The 27,231-nt window shown below is 34.1% G+C and overlaps 1 protein-coding gene and 2 pseudogenes across 1 annotated transcript; all 3 read left to right on the top strand.

Annotated features, from left to right (window-relative positions):
* Positions 1-14,115: 14,115 nt before the first annotated feature.
* LOC122310053 lies at positions 14,116-14,699 on the top strand (annotated as a pseudogene).
* A 2,023-nt stretch (positions 14,700-16,722) lies between these two features.
* On the top strand, positions 16,723-24,262 carry LOC122308919 (coatomer subunit alpha-1). Its single transcript, XM_043122199.1, has 5 exons — positions 16,723-16,931; positions 17,221-17,505; positions 19,646-20,140; positions 20,521-23,574; positions 24,027-24,262. Exons 2-4 carry the CDS (start codon positions 17,298-17,300, stop codon positions 23,472-23,474), a joined length of 3,657 nt encoding a protein of 1,218 aa, XP_042978133.1. The 5' UTR covers positions 16,723-16,931; positions 17,221-17,297; the 3' UTR covers positions 23,475-23,574; positions 24,027-24,262.
* Positions 24,263-25,780: 1,518 nt separating this feature from the next.
* On the top strand, positions 25,781-26,675 carry LOC122309319 (annotated as a pseudogene).
* Positions 26,676-27,231: the final 556 nt, after the last annotated feature.

Below are 27,231 nucleotides of genomic sequence, written 5' to 3'. Positions count from 1 at the left end.
CCTATTCTTTTTCAAAGCGATTGCACGGTGTTTATAATTTCACGACTATATATAGTATTGTTGAAATAGTTAACATGGTGAGAGGACTCAACATTCATCCCAAACCAGTATACAAGAAAAGAAATTTCCAGTATCAATGACTTGACTCTTATCTATTTTCTACAAGAGCAAACTACTTGAAGTAATTTTGATACAGATCGAAAACAAATTGTAAGGCTGTCATTGGAAGTCACATTGAAATAATGTGTGTTACATTTTACTAGTCTGGACTAGTTATAGGAGACTTTCACGGTCTCTTTTACACGATTTTGGATTAGAAGAAGCTAAAAATAGAATAGTAACAAACTGGAAATGCTCTGAATTACCCGCGGATGACCGCCCGGGACAGTGGCCTCCCCAATTGAATTTAACATAATCTAAATTAGACGCCCCGCTGGCGAGGAGACCACTGCCAGCCATCAAGGGTTGCTGGTTTTTTATTTCCGCATGCAACAACACTTTCTTGGATGAGCCGCCTTTCACTAAACTGGTCTCATTTCTCACCGACCTCAAATCTGGCAGTTCAATTAACATTTCTAGCATTTTCTATATATATATATATATATGATATTTGCTCTATAATCATTATATAAAACTTTGTAGTTAATATCTAATTATAATGTGGTGGTAAATATTGATTAATGAAATAACTAATAATATATAAAAAATAATATTTACAGTTTTAGAGTGTATAAGTATTATACGTTCTTTTAAAAAATATATATAAATTTGAGACTTACATACATGAAAAAAATTATTTTTTTACACGGCTGTATTTAACATTATTTATAATATATAAAAACTTGCATATTGTTATAAACTATCTTGAATTGTATGACCACATTTATCTAATCGTCAGTGCATAGTACCAGCATAGTACTGCATAGTAACTAGCATAGTGAATAGCTGACATATGCACAGTGCATAGTGCCAGCATAGTACTGCATAGTAACTGGCACAGTGAGTTGACCGACATATACATAGTATATAGTGTCAGCATAGTACTGCATAGTAACTGGCATAGTGAGTTGGCCGACATATGCATAGTGCATAGTACCAGCATAGTGCAGCATAGTAAGTTAGCATAGTTCCCTTTGTACGCCTATATATATCGCTGAATTCTTTAAGAAATTCATAAGTTTCATAACCTTTCTGAGCTATATCTCTTTCTCTCTCCTTTTAAAAGTTTTATAATACGTTATGGCTCTCTCTTTTCTATAATTTCATAACACGTTATCAGCACGAAAGCTCTGACGATTTTGAAGCTAGTAGTTCTCAACTTCAAGTAAGTTTTTCAATATATTTTTATATTCCTGATTTATATATGTAAAAAAATGTCAAATCTTACAAAATTGAAATTCGTTGCTCTTGACATTTCTGGAAAAAATTATTTATCTTGGATCTTTGATGCTGAGATCCATCTGGATGCGATGAACCTGAGAGATACAATTAAAGAAGGAAATCAAGGGTCCCTGCAGGACCGTGCTAAGGCAATGATTTTCCTTCGGCACCATCTTCATGAAGAATTAAAAACTGAGTATCTAATGGTGAAAGATCCACTTATTTTGTGGAATGATTTAAGGGAGAGATATGAACACCAGAAAACTGTAATCCTCCCAAAAGCTCGTCATGATTGGATGCACCTGAGGTTGCAAGACTTCAAGAGTGTTAGTGAGTATAACTCTGCACTCTTTAAAATTAGCTCGCTATTGAAATTATGTGGTGAAAAAGTCACTGATGATGACTTGTTAGAGAAGACATATACTATTTTTCATGCCTCGAATGTGCTCCTGCAGCAGCAGTATCGAGAGCGAAAGTTCAAAAAATATTCTGAACTTATATCTTGTCTTCTATTAGCTGAGCAAAATAATGAGCTTTTGTTAAGAAATCACCAGTCACGTCCTATTGGTTCTATATCATTCCCTGAAGTGAATAGTACTAGATTTACATCATTTCCAGAAGCGAATAGTGCATCTTTTCAAAGAAAACGAGGTCGTCGACGTGGTAGGAAAAACTATGGAAGTGGAGGTCCTAGAAGTGACCATACTAAAAGGGACAATAATAGATATACACCGTACCATCAGAAGTGGTTCAACTCAGAGAAGGGCAAAGGTTCCCAAAACAAATTTTTAAAGAAAAATGAATATGGATGTCATAGATGTGGTATGACTGGACATTGGGCTCGTATCTGTCGTACAGATAAGCACTTGGTTGACTTATATCAATCTTCTATAAAAGAAAAAACAAAGAAATTTGAAACAAATTTTACTGAACCATCATATGCTTTAGATTCTATAGATGGAGAAGATATTACAAGTCTTGATGTTTCTGATTTCTTTGAGGATTCTAGTGGTAGAGTTGATCATGAAAGTGTTCCTTTTTAATTAATGTATTTCCTTTATCTTATTATAAAATATTTTTATATTCTGCAATATTTTGTAGTAATGAAAGTTTTATTTATTCTTTTATACTTATTATAAATTATTGATGATATGATTTATCTGAGAATGGAAATGGAGCATCCCTGAAGGATCACCATAAATCAATAATTTTATTGAGTATCTCATATGAGTGATACTTGTACCAAAAACTCATTATGATTTATGCACCTAAAGTTGCATAATTAAAATTGTGGAAAGAATATATATTTGAATGAACATCTTGAATGTGCTCCTGAAGTAGCAATATGAAATGCAAACGTTCACAATATATTCTAAATCTGTATCAGTGACTGAGCAAAATAATGAGCTTTTAATAAGAATCATTATTCACGTCTTACTAGATCTACATCATTCCCTGAATTGAATGATAATGAATTTATATCATTCTATTCTTTGAAGTGAAAAGAATGATGCGTTTCATTCAAAGAAACTAAGAGATTGGATGTGATAATAAATATCTTTTTGGGCCAGAAGCTCGTATTGGAAAAGCTGTAAGCTTTCTTTTTGAGATGATATTATACAAATTATTGAATCAAATATTATGATGCATCAAAAGGTGATATAATTCAAAATATTTGTATCTTTTTATGGTTATCTTGATCATCCAAAATCAATTACGATAAGTCGAATGATTTTCATATGGACGTCCATAAAAGAACCAGAAGATTTTTCTACTATAAAGTTTTACCACCAGAAATGAAAAGAAAAATTTGCTTGAAATAAATAAAATGAAATTATTCGACGTTATCTTGATTATCATATGTGAACCAGAAGTTTAGATGATAATTAAATTTTGGATACAATAAGATAAAAATGTCTCATATTCTAGCTGCTAAAATCCCAGCGAGGATTGAAATCCCTGTAGGACAATTAAGAAATTCAGCAGTCTAAAGACATGTATAAAGGCATGTGAGACTTATCGATACAAAAGATAGAGTATCTCAAAAGAGAAAGGCACAAATAATTTGGTGCTCCTGAAGAGGCCATACCCACAAAACAAGCAATAAAGTCCATCCAAATTCTCTGTATAAAATTCTCCTATATAAACTCTTGAAGAGTACTTCCTGAAGAGGTTTTTCATGAAAATGTCTTCCCTTGAAGAGGGACAGGTACCTGAAAATAACGAGATCTCGTTACATTTTATGAATAATGGAGAAATTATGGATAGAAATAAAATTGTTGTCGACAATGTATTTTCATATGAGATGGCAATTGACATTACTAAAAGTAATGATGAAAGTGAATCAAGAATCGTTGAAGAATATGACGTAAAATATTGGCCAAATTTGAAAGAAACAATTCCTGCAGAATTGATTCACTAGTAAAATATGATGCATCGGGACTTATAGTCCAAACACCTAAAGAGGTGATGCTTGTTGAATGTCAGTGAGTATTTATGGAAATGAAATAAAAATGTGATATATAAATTACGAGTCAGTTTCTCAATTCCTGCAGAATTGATATCACTAAGTAAAATATGTACTTGAAGTCCAAACACCTAAAGAGATGATTTTTTTGTTAAATATCAGTGGATATTTATATACATGATATAAAAAGCCTGAAACTTTTAATATGAAAATGTGATATAGAAATCACAAGTTAGTTTCTCGAAGAAACAATATTGATATGATTTTAAAGTGGTTGAAATCATATTGAGATTTTTATTAGCTTGAAAGTTACCGAGAGTTTGGATATGCATGATTAACTACATATTTATATGGATCATTGGATCATGATATATATATGAAAATCCCTGAAGGATAGAAAATGTCTGAAGCTTCTAATATGAATACATCTAGAAATATGTATTCTATCAAGTTTCAAAGATCCTTATATGATTTAAAGCAATCCAAACGCAAATGAAAACAAGCTATTATTGCAGTTTATATATATGATTTAAATGTCATTGAGGCTCCAGAAGAGCTCATAAAAACTGCACATATTTGAAATATAAATCTGAAACCCTTGCAGCTTCAAGGGGAAGATGGATGATGTTATTAGTCATGAAATACCATCTTTTAATACAATTAGTATTTCAGATTCATATTATGGGTTTGATATGAAGTGTGCATTATTAGAGAAGAAATAAAAGGGAGCACACAGAACATCTACCAAAAGATAGAAATACAAATATGAATATTTGTGAAATATTATTTTATTATCTTGAAGTAAGAATTACAAAAATTTGAGACACTTTGCCTCATTCTTCAAACGCTCTTGTTCTTCAAGAATCTGCATAGCATCCCTATCTAAAGGGGTGGGCAATCGAAAAAAAGATTTAAGCAAGGATTTTAAATTCCTATTCTCTTTCTTTATTGATTCTATCTTCATGTTGGACTCCAGAAGAAGTCGCTGAAATATACTAATATTCTCGTGGAGATTGTCAACTCCACAAGTTCTGGATTGCAGTCGCTGAGAAAATGCGACAATGGATGATGAGTATCGGGTACCGAGACTAACGAGCTCGTAGATAGCTTCATTATCTGACCTACGAGTCAGATCATTATATTGCATGATAGCACCTGTGGTAGAAGCAGGAACAACTGATGAACGAGGTGCAGAATACCTGATATATTGACCCTGAGAAGATTGCTGAGAGAGATTGCAGGATAAGAATGCAGAAAGAGACTGCAGAGTAAAAATGCAGTATGATTACAAAAAAGTGAAGAAGATGAGATGCGAATGAAGATGAGCTGAATATCTCTTTTATAGAGAAAATTATGATACAGCATCTCTCGTGAAGCAAGAGAAAAGAGACGAAATATAACTTCATAGCTCTGCGGCGCCTAACAGCTGCAGTGCCGACAGCCCGCCTGACACCTACAGAGGAGTTGAAAATCCGCGGTGTTTGTCTGATCTTAAAAGGCTGGCTACCATTTTTATTAAAAAATGAGGTTAGCGGTTTAATGTTGATGAATTCTCCATTAACTGTGTTATTTACAAGAACTCCAGAAGAGTACAACTCCAGAAGAGTAGTGATGAGCATAAAGATCCAATTGTGATTATTTTATCAACATGGATCAAGTCCACAGTTAGTTGGATGTACAGATGCGAGTTATCTTTCAGATACACACAAGAAGATCATTGCAATTCATAAGAAGAAAGTTGAAATTGATATCAAGAAGGTACGGTCAAGTAAAAATCTGGCAGATTTATTCACTAAAACATTACCAACTGCAACATTTAAGAAGATTATGCAGAACATTGGAATGCGGAGGTTTGAAGACCTGTTATCGTGCACTACCAACTGTAACATTTAAGAAGATTATGCAGAACATTGGAATGCGGAGATTTGAAGACCTGTTATCATGCACTTTTCAGGGGAAGTAATGTCTTGAAGACTTGTGCTGATTGTACTCTTTTTCCTTCGCTAAGGTTTTATCCCACTGGGTTTTCCTTTGCAAGGTTTTAATGAGGCAATCCTAAAGTACTCGGCGATACACATGAATACTGTACTCTTTTTCCTTCGCCATTGGTTTTTTCCCACAAGGTTTTTCTTTGGTAAGGTTTTAACGAGGCATATTCTTTAAATATGGTCATCTAAAGGGGAAGTGTTATAAACTATCTTGAATTGTATGACCACATTTATCTAGTCGTCAGTGCATAGTGTCAGCATAGTACTGCATAGTAACTAGCATAGTGAATGGCTGGCATATGCACAGTGCATAGTGCCAGCATAGTAACTGGCATAGTGAGTTGGCGACATATGCATAGTGTATAGTGCCAGCATAGTACTGCATAGTAACTGGCATAGTGAGTTGGCCGACATATGCATAGTGCATAGTGTAGCATAGTAAGTTAGCATAGTTTCTTTTGTACGCCTATATATATCGTTGAATTTTTTAAGAAATTCATAAGTTTCATAACCTTTCTGAGCTCTATCTCTTTCTCTCTCATTTTAAAAGTTTTATAATACGTTATGGCTCTCTCTTTTCTATAATTTCATAACACACATCAATATTTGAAATAATTTTTAATTCTCAGTGATTTTTTATCTACAGAGACATAGTCATGAGTCGTGACTGGAGCTAATTAAAAGGTAGCTCGAGTCAAGCTTATACTTATGAAAAACAGTGGTTGACATTTTGCAGTCGTACTTCTAATCCTTCTACATACATATAATGCCACCATCTACATTTTTTTTTTTGGGTTTATATCGCCATCATCTGCTTTCAAAGTCAATCAAAGGGTAATGGCACTGCTATTTATGAGATGACATTACAATAGTTATTTATTGTTATTTTTAATTACTTATTTATTAATTATTTAATATCCCGCTAAGAAATCTATGATAAAAGGATATATTTATAGGTATTATTTCGAATATAGTAGCCTTTTCTTTAGATACACTGTCCTCTGTATATTCTAGATGACCAGAGATAAATTTACAACTTATTCACAATTTATATACAATTTTAAATATAATAATATAAGTAAAAATTAAAATAATATTATTTTATTATATAATAATAAATAAATTGTTATAGAGTTGTAATTGTATTATTTCCCATTTTAGATTAGCCAATTTGATTGTTGCATTTGGATTTTGTGATAAAAAATTTTAGTTTGAGATGAAAATTAAAAATTAAAAAAAATATTATATTATAATATTATTATTATTTTAAAATTTTAAAAAATTGAATTGTAATTTGAAAAAATTAAATTATTTATTATATTTTATATAAAAATTTTTAAAAAATTATAGTAACGAAAATAAGATCAGATTATAATTTTATATTTAAAAAAACTTTCAAATCTAACCTACGCCTATAGTGTAGAAAAGTCTCCCCGCCGTTTGTCATACTCTTCCGCTGAGTCTGACCTTTGGCGTGTTAAACTTGACAGCGGCCAGCGAGCAACAGCAAATATAATAATAATAATAATTGAGTGTTTTTGGATTGACAACGAGGTCAATCAATGTACAATAATACATTCTATAATAATAATAATAAAAAAAAAAGGTTCATGAGCATTATATGTTGCAGCGAATATGAATGTCTTTTTTCTTTATTCTTAAAAACACCTAACGTTTGACTAAGGACATTACTGACCTGTATTTATCTGATCGACAATTGATCGAATGTGTAAGTTATTTTCACGTGTCTTACTTCATAGTTATTATTCGTTTATTCCTGAGTGTGGAAATTAGTTTTTGTTGAAAAAATAAATAAATACATATTATTTTTTATAATATTCTATATAATTATGTTTTAAAATAAGAATATTTTTATAAAATATATTACAAAAATAATATCATTTTATAAAAATATATTTATTTTAAAATATATATTATATAGTAGGTTGTTGAATGCATCTCTAAAGTTTGGTTAAATATCAATAAAATGGTCTGTATTGAAGTAGTCAAAATGAAAAACCTTCACATATGAGTTAAAGTACTACCAAGGTTTCTTTTAAATTTAGAGATATATTATTCATTTTCAAAATAATTATTTTATTCTAAAAATATATACCAACGGCACATTGGGATATTGTTCATTTTCTTGCTACTTGATTGGGCCTTTCACGTTAGAATGATGGATAAAATATTGGGGAACGCTTCTAAACAACCTATATGATTTTATAGGAAAACCAACCCTCCAATTCAAGTTCGACACGTAAGTAATTGTGAAATTAACACTATAGACCAAAACACAAGAGATAGAAAATAAAAAAGAGGAGAAATCATGCCCTTCAATCCGAGTGCTTCACACTGAAACCAAAGGAGCTTCAAGTCAAAGCTGCACTCTGAAACCATCACGCTGAAACCAGCCAACAAGTGGAAGTATTAGAGAAATCACTCCGAAACCAGCAAGCAAACCCACTACGGTTGCCGTTGTTGCCCAATGGTTTGATTATTTTCACTTTTGAATTTGATTTTTTTCCCTGCTTGTTGCCTCTTTCATTCACATAGTTGCAAGTGGGTGAAAATTCTACTGGAGAAAGTATTAGAGAAATCTCGATCAAACCTGTGCAAGGTTCCCACATTATTTGGAGTAGGGTGCCGTTGACTTTCAGTTGAGTTGAATGCAAGCCATTGGGTGTAGGTTTGAATAGAATGAGGTATGTGTTTGAATATGAAGAAAGGTGTTGTGTTCAGGTGTAGTGAGATGCATGGTTATTATGCAAATATGATGACGTGTCGCGTTTGGATTAGAGGGCTGATTTTCTGAGATAACTAGGTGGGCTGGTTATAAGATTTTCTCTAAAATATTATATGATTAGTGTAGTTGCAAAATATGAAAAAAAAATATATTATTAAAAAATAATTTATTATTATTTTGACTAATTAAATATGAGATTATATCTTGAATGATTTTAATTTTATATAAAATATATATTTTTAACTAAATTTTAGAGATGATTTTGAAGAAATCAATTCCATTAAATAAACTTCGGTTAAATATAAATACTGTAAAGAACTTGTAGGTTTCAAATCATCAATTATGAAGCAATGGGAAAAGTTCTTAGTGTGAATAACTATGCCTAAAAATACAGCATATTAGTCAAATTTCCGGTTCCAACTCTCGAAACTCGAGAATGGCAGGCAACGTGGTAGTTGCATTATGTCGATCTGGCGATCTTATTATTAGCTGTCATAGAGTATGGTGATTGGACAATTTTAGTTTAACCCCGTTTCTTTCAGAATTAAAAGAACTTCGACTCTTTTTTCAAAATATTAATGATACACGTGTAACACATTTTTATAATATATCTCATAATAATATTATAAGATGAGGTTATTTTTATAAAATAATGAAATTTTTATGAGGTATTTTATAAAAATATTTTTCATTTAACACATTGCTATAAAATATATTATTAAAAAAATATTATGTGTAAATTATTTTCCTTCTCAAAATTCTCTCTTAGCTATATTTGGATGTAAGATGATTTTAACTCATCTCAATTTATTTTATTTTATCATTAATTTTTTTAAAATTATCACACAAAATATAATAAATAACTCAAAATTTTTAAATTTTTAAATAATAATAATATTAAAAATTAATATTTTAATAATATTTTATTCAATTTTTAATTTTTATCTAAAAATATATAATTTCATCACACTATTCAAACCTCGCCAATCTAATTAGCTTCTACAAAACATGTTTATGTTATCAAAACATTTCATAATATAGATCAATCTCATAACTTAAATAAATAAATTTAACATTATTAAAAGAACAGAAGTTTTCGGTCAAAACATAAATTTAAGATTGTATTTGGTCGTTAGAATGACTTCAATTCATTCAAAATTAATTATTGATGGGATATATTATTTTTGTAATTTTTTATAAAAATAAAAAAAAAAGTTAAATTTATCTCACATATTTAATACATTCAAACACATATTAATAGAACTCATAAAATATTATTATTTACAAATCTATTTATATAATCTGATATCACTTCAACATCTAAACGTAGCTTAAAAATAATAATATTAGGGATAAACCTTAAATATACGTTTTTTGTACAAATATTTAGTGAAAAAATTAGTTCCGCTGAGAACAAGTGTTACTTAGTATGATCTATTTTATATATATAAAATATGCAAGATTTTTACACTTGAGATCTGTACATATCACTATTTATTTTTAATAAATTTTAATGTTGTAATCCAGGTCTATAGATTTTGATCACATATAGTTTGATACACCTCATCAAACTATATTAAAATATAAGTTTATTTTTGTTTGATTACTTTTATATTTCTACATAAAAAAAGTTACGTATGAAACATGTGTTGGGACTGATCAATACGAATGCCGACTTGCGAATGAAAGGGAAATGCCGTGAAATTGTTTTTATATATATTTTTTATAATTTTCTTTGGCACAGGGGAGGTGCTTTATTCCTTGGATCGTACAACACGATGTTTCACGCCATCAAAATGGTTTTTTAATTATTTTGAATTCGCAAGGAATGTGGTTGTCATTGTTCCATACGTTGACTTCTATTTTATAAAAAGCTCTCATTTTATCTCATTTTATATTATTTAATTATTATAATTTTTTTAAATTTCATATAAAATAAAACAAATAATTTAATTTTTTTTTAAATTTTAATATAAAAATAATATATTTTAATAATATTTTGTTTAATTTTTAATTTTAATATTAACCTATTTCATTTCACCTCCTCCCGTTCAATTTCTGAAAACAACCGAGACTATAAAGCACGTACATACTACAGACTGGAAAATGTTAGAGGAGAACTGGTCCATGGAAATCGGGCAACGCTAGATGACAAATAACACTTTTTTCCCGAGTCATGGTGGATATGGACGATCTTTTAGGGAATCTTAGAGCCCCAAAAAAATATATAAAGATATGCAAGTTGTCAGCACGAAAGAGGTAAGCAGACAAGGAAATAAGGAAGGAACCTTTCACTTTTTAATTATTGTGTGTTTTTGTATAGTTGCAACTCCAATACCTCTCACATGGACGGCTTTTTCGAGCAGAGTATTGATGAAGACGACTTGCATTATGTTTAGAATCATGGATGGCGGCTACGACTTATTCAAAACTCAAGTGGGTGGGTTTGTTTGATTTTATACGTCCCCTTGGATAAAGGGGTGGATCAATATGAATGTGCACTCAAAGAGCCCTGTTTCAGTAGAAAATAAATCAAATTAATGATACCTTTTAAACAATTACACATATATTTCACTAGTAAATCATATATGGATTGATGGTCAAGATCCGAATCTTCTGATTAAATTCAGAAATTAACTCTTGTATTTGAAATTAAGTTAAGAAAAATTAAAGGAAGGAAAATGCTAGTTAACCCAAGGTTTGATTGCTAATACATCTTAATTTTTTTTAATGTTTAAAAAAATTACTACTAGTGAATTTGTATATTTTTTTAAATATTTAAAATATTTAAAAAATAAAAGAAATGAACTAGTCGTTGCACCAGCTGTAAGAGCTGAGTGGCTAACAAACATTATCCAAAAAGGAAAAGAAGAAAGTATTGGTATCTTATGAGTAAAGATATATAATAATATTATATATAGTCATGAGTTGTATAAATGTTGTGCACTTCTCTTAAAAGAAAGTAAAGTCCATCTTAAAAAAAATTAATTTTTTCAGTCTTGTATTTAGTTACTTTTTTAAAATAAAGTTGTATCAATGCAATTATCATTTATCAAACATATATGTGATACAAGTCCACAAACCCGACTTGGGCCTTCCAAACTCGTCGGTGTAAAAGCGTACTTTTTCTTTGTAACAGTCCTACTCGCCCTTGGTCTTGTGAGTTGCCCAATAAGCTTTTGTTTGGGCCTTTTGTATCGGCCTAAGTAAGTTTTGTTTGGACTTCTGGCCCAAGTCCTCACTAAAATTCAAAACCGAAATGAGTTGTTTTCTTCTCCCCACCCCACAAAAAAACCTCTTTCATGTACGTTGTAATTCTTGAAGTTTTTTATTCGCTAAATTCAAAATCCAAATCCTAATGGCTCCCCTTTTTTCTTTGCCACGTTTGGTCGCTGAGAAAATTTAACAGAGAGCACAGAAAAAACTGATGAATTTTTACATTTCAAATGCATGGTAGGCGTTTTTTTTTTTTTTTTGGTATTTTTCTCTGAACAAATTTTCCATAGCTCGGTGGCACAGAAGTCATTGCTCCAAAGTTCATGGCAAGTAAAACATGGAACTTTGTGACCATAAACTCGTGTATAACAAATGTTGCACGTTTTTGGTTGGGTCAATGCGTGTATATTCCAACCTGAAAAACAAAATCCTAGCTAAGTGGAGTTTTTAATTGATTTCATTGGTCTACAGACCTTAAGTTCCATAATATCTGTTAAACATTTAAAATTATATAAATTTAACATGAATGTTAAAAGTGATTTTCTATTTATTTATTTTAATTGGAAGACATGATGGAAAGTTAGCACCTAAAGAATATTGAAAAAAAAAAACATTTATTTGATAAATAACAACTGTGTTAAAATTGTATACAAGCACTACGTACGCATTAACTCGGTCATTTTCGTTTTATTACAGAGATGAGACCCGTTGCTTGCAAATGAATCAGGCGAAATCAAGAACAGCCTAGGCAATTAGAGTTTTTCATATATATATATATATATATATATTAAAATGAAAATAGAACGTGAGTGTGGTATATAGTATTATTCATATATATATATATATGCACTATTCTTATATAGCCGTACTGTATATTCGACTATCATCTTAAATAAAATTTTATGTAGCTCCGTGCACATAGGCGTTAGACATGTTACCGAACTAAATAAATCTTGTGATTGTGTGTGATTTATTTTGTTTTTATTTTACTTTTTCTCTTATCGTTTTTAACACCAAGTGGCTACACTTGATTGGTTTTTCAACAACTATCCTCATTCAGATTCTAGGTCAACTCTGGATTGGGAAAAAAACACCTGTGGTGACACATTGGCATCATGTCAAGAAATTAAGATGGAATCTACTCAATCTATCCAGAACTATTTCTTGATTTATGTTCGATATTATTTCTGCTTTGAGGGTGTCGTTGAATTTTCTTCTCCCACTGTCTGGGTTCTTAATTATAATTAATTATTTGCAATAAAAAAAGGTCAGGCAATTAACCTGACAACCACAGTGGAAGATGCAAGCAAGTAGCACGATTATAAAGAGCACTGAACCGAGAGTGACGTTGCCCATTTTACTATAGAACAACTCAGATGAGGCTTGGAAGTTTGGTAAAATTGAGGTCAAGCCCATTGATCTCTGCACAGATTAAGCCCATTATTAACCCAATTTGAATAAGACAACGCGCTCTTGATCTAATGACTAATAAAAATGTTATATGCAGTCATTTTTGAGAATTCCTTTATGTATTTCAGTGATATGATTGGTTGTGTATTAAAAAAAAATTAATCCAATCAATCATATTAGTGGAGTGTGTAGAGAGTACGCAAAAATGATTGTATGTAGCATTACTCAATGACTAATTGTTCGCATTTCGTAATTCGTAAGCCGCAGGTCTCTAGCAGACTAGCAGCCATACCTTCTTTTGTGCTCATAAGCCTTCATCCATCTAGTCAGAATTTAAATAAATGGGAAGCACTTTTCCTCTGTAAACGGCAACTAAAAAAAATAAAAAATGGCAAAGGCAAGGTCCGCCAGTCGGTGTACTTCAGTACGTATATACATCCTAAGCATGTGCGTAAAGACCCATCTGCAATACGACTCTCTTCCGCTTATAATTACTCGATCACCGAATATCCAAGACCTTACCCATAGTATTTATTTTTTAACTTTTTTCTTTATGTACCTGTCATATTTTTCTGATCTTTATTTTAAGATAAGTAATGTAGATCCTATTTATCTTGTGGCAAACTTTAATATCATAAAAAAATTTATAAACTCATTTCTTAAAATCAGTTTAATAAATGAGATTTACTCATTATTTATAAATATGTTTAAGATCTTATATAATATGGAATTATTCTATCTCACAACACTTTGATCAAATTCTGCAGGCCTCGTTAATTAACATCCCCAACGCTCGCATTCTTGTTAAAAACGAAAACATCGTCAACAACTGCTACGATTCAAAAAGCAGCACAGAAAATCATCATCGGTGATCGATTACTTACGTAGAAGTCTAAAGAACCCTGGAAATGGCAGCCGGAGAAGATGGCATAGTTCCCACTATCCAAAACGTCGTAGCAGCAGTGGACTTGGGTTGCAAGTCAGACCCCGTGAAGATCGCGATGAAGGCTCGCAACGCGGAGTACTACCCTAAACGATTCGATACGGCGATAATGAGGATAAAGGAGCCGAAGACCACGGCCTTGATCTTCAATTTCGGCGAGGCGGTGATCACTGGTTCCAGGACAGAAGAGCAGGCCACAGTGGCCACAAGGAAGTACGCTCGGATCATTCAAAAGCTCGGGCATCCAGCCACGTTCAGGGACTACGTACACGATTCATAACATCGTTGCCTCATGTAACTTTTAAGTTTCCGATCAAACTTGAAAAGATTGTGCAGTTCGACGGTGAGTTTTCATTGTATGAACCAGAACTTTTTCCGGGTTTGGTTTATCGCATGAAGCAGCCAAAAGTCATGCTACTCATCTTTGCTCCCGGGAAGATTGTGATCACCGGGTCCAAGAAGAGAGAGGATACGTACGAGGCCTTTAAGAACATATATCCTGTGCTCTCGTCGTCTCGGAGAAACGTCGTCCAGACGGTCCAAGATTAATAATTATGAGCCAAATACTTTTCTATATGCCTGTAATACGGTATTAGTTAGACAATATATATTTGGGTCCCTGTGATACGAACGAGCATCATGAGCGCACTTCTTGTAGTATTAGGGGAAGAATATCCGAGGACTATATATACACACACACATGTATGACAGATTTTGTATTAACCCCAGATTTTGTCATTTTTCATTTGTTGACCAAGAACTCGAGTTAATATTAATATGCCTACCTGTATATATTTATATGCATTACTTTTTCTCGGTGCTTGTCTAGTAGCTAATAGCTATAAGCTTTAGGTATTGAATGTTGATATATGCTCTTATATTATATACATAGAACGTACTTTTGTGGTACCCAAAACTCATTTATCATCCATCTAAATTACATAATGTGATATATGCAGATAAAGTATTCAAGTATTTCTATATAAGGCCGTGAAATATGCAAACGTCGTGCAGTTGTTTTAAAAAAGTATAGAGTTCACTATTAAAAAATTAATTTTTTTTTTCACGTAAGCTCTGTATTTAAATTTTATTCATTTTTTTCAAAATTATTGCGTGGTGCTTAAATACTCACAACTGCAAATATTATTTCTCATATTGTAATCAGTTTAGTGGATCAAAATTTTCTATACAGTCACTTTTGTGCATTTTTTTATACATTCTCATAACGTGATTAACTACATCACTTATCTTATTATTTGGTTTACCTGTATGTTAATTAGTTGTTTTATGAATTTAATACACATGATTTAGTATCTTAAGTATTTCTTTTTATTATGTCATGATATAGCGTGTCATTCCTCTTATTATTTGGTTCAGCCACAAGTTAGAGTAGTCACAATTGATTTTCTTGTTTTAGGAGTTTACGGTGGTCAATAATAATAATAATCTATGCAATATCACAATGTAGCAACCTTTTTTAATTGCATGCATGCAAACAACAACATGCGCGCCCCTAAGCTTTTCTTTATACGATCTTGGGTCATGTTTTTGTAACAACCTTAATTTTATTGTCATTAGGTCATTTTGTCATTCGCCCAATATTGCTTGAAGATTAATGTTTGGAGATCCAATCCTCGTGTTCCCAATTACCTCTATAAAAAATATTTAATTGATATTGTTTCATATATTTTAACAAAAACTTATATTTGAATATATTATTTTTCATAAGATAATTATAAATACATTTAAAATTTAAAGCCGGTAGCCCGTTACATTTAGATAATAAGGTGATATCAGATATTCTGTAAATAATATAAAAAAATAGTGAAAAAATAATAATAAAATATTTAATAGTAATAAATAGTAATGAATAGTAGTGTAGTATACTAAAAATATTCCACCACCTAAACTGGAGAAATTAGAATTTTGACCAAAGATACTACCACTTTGTATTGTAATTTATTTTTTGAAAGCTCTTTGTATCGAAATTAATTCTTACGTAAAGATCCCAAATGTTGTCATCAAAGCTTGTACTCAAATTTAAATTGGTCAGTCCATATATAATATACATACACTCGCACGTATACATAGAGCTGTATACCTTTTAATTTTTGGTCAAATTTGAAGGTATTGTTCGAGTCTCTTTATGATCATTAGAGATTTACTTGATTTGTTAATTTTAAAATTTCGTTAAATTAATCGAAATGCACGTAAGTTAGCTCGCACACTAAGGATATAGAAAACAAAAATTAAGGTCAAATTTTCTGACAGCGCCTTAATAAATAGTTAATAGGTCGTTTTTATGGTAATTGTTATTGAGGGAAAAAATAAATTATTATGTACTCATTACTGTTAATAACTTAATTGACTTTTTTTAATAATCTTGCATAAGACTCAAGTCCGGCACCGACTGGCATGCATCACAACCATCGGAATCCCCAATCCAACGGCCATAGTTAAGCCATAATAAAAACAATCTTGTATTGTATGCTTATTTCCATTCGTACCCCACTTGAAATTCTTAAATTCCTTGTCTGCCCCCTCGGCCCTTTTGCCTCGATGTAAAGTTCACACACACAAACGCACTCATCGAAGGGAGAACTGAAAACAAAAACCTTCTCTCTCTCTCTGACCTCCGGATCTGCCTCTCTCTTCCTCCATCAAAAGTTTTATTAATCGAATTTCTCTCTGCATATGCGTATACTTATAAACGCATCCGGTAGCGTTGGTGACTGTGAATGCCGCTCTGCTTGATCCTTTTCCCTAGTCATCAGATCTGAGGTGAACTTTCGTATGTTTGTTTGAATCTCGTTTCGCAAATTGAAAATGATGAATTAGCTATCTTGTTTTTAAAATTGTAGGACTGGCCAGGAAGATTTTGAATCTTACGGCTTAAATTACATTTTCTAAGATTTCATTCTTTTCCTACGGTTTTTGTGGCAACCATAGACTCTGATATGATTGTGGAAATGTATTTTTGATTTTGAAATTCTTATACGATTTCTATCAAAAGAGACTATAAACTATCAAAATAAATTCTTATTCGATTTGATCTGGTGTCGACATTTAGCGCTGGGGAGTGTGTCGTTTCCTTGGGAACTCTGTAAAGGTTTGATGCGATTCGGTTGTGAACGGTGATTGAGAAAGATGCTGACGAAGTTCGAGACGAAGAGTAATAGAGTGAAGGGACTAAGTTTCCACAGCAAAAGGCCTTGGATCCTCGCGAGTCTCCACAGCGGCGTGATCCAGCTATGGGACTACCGGATGGGGACTCTGATCGACAGGTTCGACGAGCATGATGGGCCTGTTCGGGGCGTTCATTTCCACAAATCTCAGCCCCTATTCGTGTCTGGAGGTACCGAATTTTAGCCGCCTTTGGTTTAGATTTGAAATGGAATTACGACTCTTATTGCCTTTCCAGTAATTCTTGATCGATTGGTAGATTACGATTGTTATTAATTAAGTGTAAGTTGTAAGCATCTAATTGAGATTATGAAGTTGCGTTTTGCTTGGTTTGGTAATGTTGAATTATGTTGGATCTAGGCCAGTTTGGGGTTCTTTTTTTTTTTTTTTTTTGGGTGGGGGGGTCAAGAAAATTGCATAACAAAAATTTTCGAATGAAGGGATAGTTTAAATCAATTAGATTAGGTTTTAGAGTCATAAAATGTATGTTGTAGACAAGAAGAGTGATAAGTGAAGGATAAAAAATCCTGCTTCAATCAAATTAATCAAAGAGTGAATTTGAATTAAGACTTTCTGCCTTCCATGTGGGCTCAATGGAAAATTCCATCAATCAATGCTTTCCATGTGTGCTCGATGGGCATCTTTTTACCTGCTGATATCGGAAATTCATTTTTAAAATTCCTACTTCTCAATACCATACTATAAAAGGTGTGGAACCCATAATGTAGCACAAAGGTTATAAAGCTGCGACAAGTTTTTTCAATATTTATTTATTAAAGAACTAATTTTAAATTTCTGTTAATTCCATGACAACAAGGGGTAAAAAAAATTTTACTCGTTTGCTACATTGTATGGGATGACCAGGTTTCACCAATGATCTCCAACTCAAACGATATTTCCTCTCATTCTCTTATGGGATGGAAGGTGAAGTCCTGGGTTGAGACCCTGCCAGTGCATGCTTATCCAATCAATGAGAAAATTGATGAATATTTTTAATTTTTTTGTTTAAGTTGGTTTGCTTTTTATTTTTTTATTGTATGAAAAGCTGGTTTGCTTTTAACAATACAGTTAGAGCCCTGTCCCTCCATGAATTTCTTCTTGCAGTAATACTCTTACTGAAAATCTCTGCCATCTTAAGATTCGTAACCTGATTATCTGTTATTGAACATTCTTAACATTGTATGATCAAAGTCCTTTCAAGCCAGCCTGATCAATTACTTGCCTTTTAACTATGCAATTGCATCTCAGTATGACTTGCCTATTTTTCAGTCAAAATATTCCGATTTGTATTTAGTTTGTGGCTCAAGTCAATGAGAGAAGTCAACTTTCCAAATGCAAATGCAAATCAATGGGAAAGAAAGAGATTTGAAAATAAAAATAGATTACAGAATTTTTAAATTGCAAAAGCAAGAAAGAAAAGATGACAAATATAAATTTCAAAAAAGAATTTATGTGAAAATTGTAATTACTAACCCTTCTCAAGTGCTTATTCTCGTAATTTATGTGCAGTCATCACTATTTTGAAACAACAATACGGCCGAACTGTAACAAGGTAGTATGTGTGAGTGTGAGTTGTTAGTGGTTTTGTAACTGGATTAGTCTCCCATCATAATAGAGGTTTTAAATTGAGAGGGAATTAGTAACTAATATGGATGTGTTTTGATAATCATTTAGATTAAAATCTCCTCCCTCTAGCTCTTGTATCCAAATGCAACTTATTTTATGTTCTCTTCAAATATCACTATCATACACCACATTTACTTCAAATTGATCCATCTGATTGTTTTGGGGTATTGGAATCAGTTGATTACGGAATTTTTCCCAAGTCCAAATTGATGAAAAATGTTGTAGCATAGTTGGCATATTTAAATTGAAATTTCCTAGATTTTCCTTGCAGCCAATCTTGGTTCATGCAATTTTCTGATGACTTATATTGGTCGATATGTTGTTTTTTTTTTTATCAATCCAATGTCTTATTGCCTGAAAGTTTGAGCTTACCTTGCGCTAACATTGTAGTTAATGACCCTTCAGGTCTGAATAACATTTTTGATTTAATGTTGATTTGAGTCCTTGGTTGGCTTTATAAACAATTTTATGGCTCAAAAAAGAATCACAAACAGTGGTAGTTAGTTTATGCTCGTGTTACTACTGGAGAGGGGCTCCACATACATAGTTGCAGTTAGTTCTAGTAAATGGGCTTACAGTGCAATATGGTAGTAAATTTACTTCTGAGGGGTTCTGAGGCAGTAGTTATGCTAATGAAGCTGTTGGTCCCCCCCCCCCCCCCCCCCCCCCCCTTCTCTTTCTTCCAGGGGATGACTACAAGATTAAAGTTTGGAACTACAAGTTGCACAGGTGTCTTTTCACTCTTCTTGGACATCTAGATTATATTCGCACAGTGCAGTTTCACCATGAATATCCATGGATCGTGAGTGCCAGTGATGATCAGACTATTCGTATTTGGAATTGGCAGTCACGCACTTGTATATCTGTTTTGACGGGCCACAATCACTATGTTATGTGTGCCTCATTCCACCTTAAAGAAGACCTTGTTGTGTCAGCCTCCCTTGATCAGACTGTTCGAGTCTGGGATATTGGTGCCCTCAGAAAGAAGACAGTATCCCCTGCAGATGACATATTGCGGTTGAGTCAGATGAACACTGATCTTTTTGGTGGTGTTGATGCAGTTGTTAAGTATGTCTTGGAAGGCCATGACCGTGGGGTCAACTGGGCTGCATTTCATCCCACCCTGCCTCTGATTGTGTCAGGAGCTGATGATCGCCAAGTGAAACTATGGCGGATGAATGGTAGTCCCCTTCATTTGCTTTACATATACTATTTATACAGTAGCTTCATGATTTTTTTTCTTGGGAATTTACCAAGTTATTCGAACCACACTTGATTAAATTTGTAAAAAAAAAAAATGAGTTAGATTTGCTGTGAATACAGCAGTGTTTTTATGAGTTTTGAAGAAGTATTCAGTACTTTTTGTTTCCCTTGAGTTTAAATTGTATGTCAGGTTGTCTGAAATTGGGATAACCTTGTTTCTGCTCCATTTATGTGACTTAAATGTGGATCTTCTTGTGTCCAAGAAAATAAAAGGAAATTCTTGCAATATCCTTTATCTGTGATATGGTATTATTACTTTGTATAAACTTGGTTAGGTAACTGTTGATTTTGTGTTCAGATACGAAGGCTTGGGAAGTGGACACACTGAGAGGGCACATGAATAACGTTTCATGTGTTATGTTTCATGCCAAACAGGACATAATTGTATCCAACTCAGAGGACAAAAGCATACGCGTGTGGGATGTAACAAAGAGAACTGGGGTTCAGACATTCCGTCGGGAGCATGATCGATTTTGGATTCTTGCATCTCACCCTGAGATGAATCTGTTGGCTGCAGGTCATGACAGTGGTATGATTGTCTTCAAGTTGGAGAGAGAACGACCCGCCTTTGCAGTGAGTGGCGATTCTCTGTTCTACACCAAAGATCGCTTTTTACGATTCTATGAGTTTTCAACTCAGCGTGACACGCAAGTGATTCCAATTCGAAGGCCTGGTTCTACTAGCCTGAACCAGAGTCCCAGAACTCTTTCTTACAGTCCAACTGAAAATGCTGTTCTTATATGCTCGGATGTTGATGGTGGATCTTATGAGTTGTATGTCATACCCAAAGATAGCATTGCTAGGGGTGACAGTCTGCAAGATGCAAAGAAAGGTGCTGGAGGTTCAGCCGTATTTGTGGCTCGGAATAGGTTTACTGTGCTTGACAAGAGCAGTAATCAAGTCTTAGTCAAGAATCTGAAAAATGAGATTGTGAAAAAGAGTGGCCTCCCCATAGCTGCGGATGCAGTTTTTTATGCTGGAACAGGTAACTTGCTGTGTAGGGCTGAGGATAGAGTCATTATATTTGATCTTCAGCAGAGGATTGTTCTTGGTGATCTTCAAACCCCTTTCATCAAGTATGTCGTTTGGTCTCATGACATGGAGAGTGTTGCTCTACTCAGCAAGCATGCCATTATCATTGCTAACAAGAAGCTTGTCCACCAGTGCACTCTTCACGAAACAATCCGCGTAAAGAGTGGTGCCTGGGATGATAATGGTGTTTTCATCTACACGACTCTAAATCACATAAAATACTGTCTGCCAAATGGAGATAGTGGGATAATCAGAACTCTTGATGTCCCAATATACATCACAAAGGTTTCTGGGAATACTATCTTTTGCTTGGACCGTGATGGAAAAAGCAGGTCTATAGTCATTGATGCGACGGAATATATTTTCAAGCTGTCCCTTTTGAAAAAGAGATATGACCATGTTATGAGCATGATAAGGAACTCGCAGCTTTGTGGGGAGGCTATGATTGCTTATCTGCAGCAGAAGGGTTTCCCCGATGTGGCTCTCCATTTTGTGAAAGATGAGAGAACAAGGTTCAATTTGGCTTTAGAGAGTGGGAACATCCAAATTGCAGTTGCGTCAGCTACAGCAATTGATGAGAAAGACTACTGGTATAGATTGGGAGTGGAGGCTCTCCGCCAGGGAAATGCTGGTATTGTGGAATATGCCTACCAGAGGACCAAGAATTTTGAAAGACTATCTTTTCTTTATCTCATTACTGGTAATAATGAAAAGCTGTCTAAGATGCTGAAAATTGCTGAAGTTAAGAATGATGTCATGGGTCAATTTCATAATGCTCTATATCTAGGTGATGTCCGAGAACGTGTTAAAATCTTGGAGAATGTTGGTCACTTGCCGCTTGCTTACATCACAGCTTCGGTCCATGGACTACAGGATGTTGCTGAACGTCTAGCAGCTGAGTTGGGAGATAATGCTCCTGCTTTGCCGGAGGGAAAAACAGCCTCCCTCCTGATGCCTCCCCCACCTGTTATCTGCAGTGGCGATTGGCCCCTTCTGAGAGTAATGAAAGGCATATTTGAAGGGGGGTTGGATAATGTTGGTAGGGGAGCTGCTGATGAAGATGAAGAGGCTGCTGATGGTGATTGGGGTGAGGAGCTGGACGTGGTTGATGTTGATGGCTTGCAGAATGGGGATGTCACTGCAATTTTGGAGGATGGAGAGGTGGCTGAAGAGAATGAGGAAGAGGGAGGATGGGACCTAGAAGATTTGGAACTCCCCCCTGAAGCAGACACTCCAAAGGCATCTGCCAATGCTCGCTCTTCAGTTTTTGTGGCCCCAACTCCTGGCATGCCTGTAAGCCAGATTTGGACCCAGAGGTCGTCACTTGCTGCTGAACATGCAGCTGCTGGCAATTTTGATACAGCAATGCGGTTGCTGAGCAGGCAACTTGGAATAAAAAACTTTGCTCCATTGAGACCCATGTTTCTTGATCTTCACACTGGCAGTCATACCTATTTGCGTGCATTTTCGTCTGCTCCGGTGATATCTCTGGCAGTTGAAAGAGGATGGAATGAATCTGCTAGCCCAAATGTCAGGGGTCCACCTGCACTTGTGTTCAATTTCTCCCAGTTGGAAGAGAAGCTCAAGGCGGGTTACAAGGCCACGACGGCTGGAAAGTTCACTGAGGCTCTTCGGCTTTTTGTTAGCATTCTTCATACCATTCCTCTTGTTGTTGTTGAGTCAAGGAGGGAAGTCGATGAGGTCAAGGAGTTGGTCATTATAGTGAAAGAGTATGTTTTGGGTTTGCAAATGGAGCTTAAGAGGAGGGAAATCAAAGACAATCCAGTACGCCAGCAAGAGCTTGCTGCCTATTTCACTCACTGCAACCTTCAACTGCCTCACTTAAGGCTTGCCTTGCTTAACGCAATGACTGTTTGCTACAAGACAAAGAATCTTGCCACAGCAGCTAACTTTGCCAGACGGCTTCTAGAGACCAATCCCACCGTTGAGAGCCAAGCAAAGACAGCCAGGCAAGTGCTGCAGGCTGCTGAGAGGAATATGAAAGATGTTTCCCAGTTGAACTATGATTTCAGAAACCCGTTTGTGATATGTGGAGCTACGTATGTCCCAATTTACCGAGGACAAAAGGATGTTTCTTGCCCATTCTGTAGTTCACGGTTTGTGCCAAGCCAGGAAGGGCAGCTTTGTACCGTTTGTGACCTTGCAGTTGTTGGAGCAGATGCTTCTGGGTTGCTTTGTTCTCCCTCTCAGATACGATGATCAAGATGCTTAGACCAGGAACATTTTTCCATCTGTTTTTTTTACCATCCTTTTGCAGCAGAAGCGACCATGGCAGTTGATTCATATCTGCAATTAAAAGGTAAGAACTTTTTAAGAAAGAGTTTAGTTATTAACGAATTGTTTCTGCTCTCCCCTTACCGTCTCTTTCTTCTTCTTTTTCCCCCTTTATTTATTTGGTTATGATTTTCAATTTGATGAAAAAGCTTTAGGATTTGATTTTTGACTTGGGCTAGTCATGTTGGTCGTTCATGGATAAGAATAGTCATGGACCGTTGTTAAATCCGATGATGGTGGTCATAGGCAGGATGGCTTACATGTTATGCTGGTGCCCTTTGGCAAATTTGTTTCCTTCTGTGATGGATTGGGCATTTAATTGGATAGCAGTAAATTTATTATTTTGCTGGTTTAAGTATTATTGGATAGCAGTGAAAGTATTAGTTGTGGTTGACAGAATTAATTCTTGTTGATTGCTGCGTTTCATTTTCTTCCCATTATTACCCATTAGCCTCATTTTGTTGGTCTTTGGTGCAGTTCTTGTTTAGCTGATTTAATTGTCCACGAGGCATGGGATCACGCATCTGCTGGCAAAAAGAAAAGTTTGGAGTATGAAATAAAGTTCATCCTTACGGTGTAATCATTTATTAGGTCATCTATTTCTGGATTTGTTTTCTCTAATTTTGAAGAAATCTAGTGGAACGATTGTAAGAGTACTGTAAGCAATTGATGATTTTGTATTAAGAATGGAATGCCTTTTTTTCTCTCTCAAATGCCTGCTCCTTTTGCTTAGTCCACTGTTTACCACAACATTCTTTGTCTTATTTTTATCCCATTAAATTACACAGAAAATATATTGATCTTGTAATTCTCTCCACACTTATTTTAAGCTTTTAAATCGACCCCAATCCATTCCATACTTTTGCAATATGTAATGTGAATCTGTTTGAGATCGATCGTACGTGAAACCCATTAGGTCATTTGAAGCGGTTTGCTCAAAACTTCTCCCTTCCATTTTGCCCAAATAGATCGCTTATCTCCTTTATTTAAAAGCTTCAAATGAAAGGGCCAAGTTTTGAGCAAACCGCTTCAAATGACCTAATGGAAGGGCATTATCTCCATTTCTTTGATTAGATATGTATATATCTAATCAAAGAAATTGATTAGCCTACAAACTCATCGAGTTTTTCTTCTTCGCCAGTACGTCACCAAGTATTTTTGCAAGCCCCACTACTTTTTGGTATTGAGATATTGTTACAGCTACAAAAATATTTAATAAAGGAGATTTATAAATTAATATGATTTTATATGATATGTTAGATACACTTTACAATAAAAATAATTTTATAATTTGACGTATTACATGAGTTTATTTTTAAAACATCCCTCCGTGACTAAGGCATTTTTCTTTTAGTACATGTGGTCAGTTAATTGAAAAGACATATTCATCATCTATTTTCTCGTCATCCTCTCATTATCTTATGATATAACATTAAATGATAGACTCACAAGTGAAATATAATAAATAGTCTTTAATCATTTACTGTCACATCATGGGATGTTGAGTAGCATTACTCTAACTAATTATATGGCTGAAACATGATCATCGAGCTCTAGATTCTAAAATGATAATAAGATAATTAAATGATAAATGTATTAAAAAAGTCTTACATCACACATATTCACCTGATCAATATGTAATTTGTCATTTTTGTCTTTATATTTAAACGCGCACATATTTAAATATTAAAATAGAAGTATAAAAATGATAAATCATGTGTTGATTAAGCAGAGGTATATAATCTTAGAATTCCCCTTAGAATTTCTCAAAATAAATGGTACAAAGAATCAATCGATGGCAACATTTTAAATATGTGGATCATTTTACTTCTCTTGGAGTGAACATTCGAGACATGAGTTAGGGAGCCCAAGAAAACAAAAACTCACAAAAAGGTCAAGGGGCCAAAATTTATTTCGTGCCCATCTCCTGACATAATATTCAACGATTGAGGAATTAAAATTCAACCATTTAATAGAGAATAAGGTCATTAGATGTCTCGATACGCTCTTTAAAGTGACGAATACAGAAGGCTTTAATTACATGTAAATCATGACTATCATCCCTGAAAATTTGGACATAATGCTATACGAGAAATCCCGAGTTTTAATACAAGCATGCCTATGAGGGTAAATTATGCGAAAAAAGATGAAACCTGTACGGACATTGATGAAATACTCGTGGCAACTCCCCATTGGCGAAGGACATTTAGATCAGTTACTTGCACAGCCAGGCAAAATACTCATTTCACGCAAACAAGGAAGATAAAGAAGAAAATAAATAAAAAGTTGAAAAAGAGTGGACAATGACAAAGAGCTCCAGGGCATTATTATCCTCATCGTCCATGGAATTCCTCTTGATTAAAGACCTCGATTTCGTCCAAGTCGAAGAACAGGGCCTGTCCCACTGGGAGTTCGTCGACTCCTCCGATGTTGACTCGGAAAAAGAAGAACAAGGAGATGAAATAGACGAAGACAAAGAAGATTGCATTGGAAATGGAATTGGCTCGTTGGATACTGATATCTCCATGCCCATTTGTTTAAAGAATAATCAAATGGAAAACCGTGATGTAGATCATCATAATCCTCATCATCATGATGTGGATGCGGGTGTGAAATACGAGGCTGGGTATTGCGGTTTTGGTTGTGGGTATGATGATGGCGGGCGTAGTAAGGAACAATTTGACGATGAGGGCGACAACGACGATGATGGAAATGACGGGTATGACTTGGACGACGAGCTCATGCCGTGGAATGTGAGCGATAAGGTCGGGAGGCAGAGGATGAGAAGTTGGGGAAGAGGGCATTTCCGAAGATGCACAACTCCAAGAGGTCTCCTTATCTGTTTGTGAGGCCTGGTTGTGTGCGTGGAAAGCATGGTCTGGGTTTGAAGCACAATTTCTAGTGAATTGGAAAACTGAATGCAAAAGATAGTGATCTCAGGAGTTTGGTGGGATCTCCTAGATTTGGTTTAAGGTGTAACTATGTTCTGGGTTAATTAGATTGATTTTAGGGTAGGATACTTGATAGTGTACTTAGTTAATCTGGTTGCTGTGTAATTCACTTGTTATCTTTCATTGTTGATGAAGATCATTAACTTTTAATGGAAAACTTGATTGGTTGTATCTATGTATATATGTTGGAAATTGTTGTTTCTGCTGTTGAGTTTTTGGAATTTTTTGCAAGATTTGAGACATTTTTGGAGAAATGGGAGATTGCCAAGTTGGGATTTTTGAAATTTGGAGGTTTTATTTTTTATTTTTTTTTATCCTCTCAAATAACTAGTAGACACGAAATCATCATTTTTCTTCTTTATTTCTGAATCGCTGAAGCTTCTAAATTCTGGATACAGTGTATTCAAATAGCACAACGATTAGAAGCGGAGAAGGCGCCATCTTTGACCCCGCGTAAACAGTAAATAGATGTAGGTATAACAAAAAGAGATGAACACTTAAATTTAGGTGATTCGACGTTAGACCTACGTCTATAAGAATTTGGGAAGGAAAGAATATAGTATAATAAACTTATTTTACAATCACTCATATTTTCTAATCCTTACTGTATAATAGATTGTTTCTCTTCCTACCCCTGACTTCATTGTTAGAACTCATGTCAGGAGGTTGAAACAGGCTTTTTTCAGTTTTGTTATATACAAATACAACCGCGTACTAATCTGTGTACCAAT

This window comes from Carya illinoinensis, chromosome 5 (assembly GCF_018687715.1).
Source record: "Carya illinoinensis cultivar Pawnee chromosome 5, C.illinoinensisPawnee_v1, whole genome shotgun sequence".
NCBI classification, from domain to species: domain Eukaryota; kingdom Viridiplantae; phylum Streptophyta; class Magnoliopsida; order Fagales; family Juglandaceae; genus Carya; species Carya illinoinensis.
This window is presented reverse-complemented; position numbering and strand designations above follow the sequence as displayed.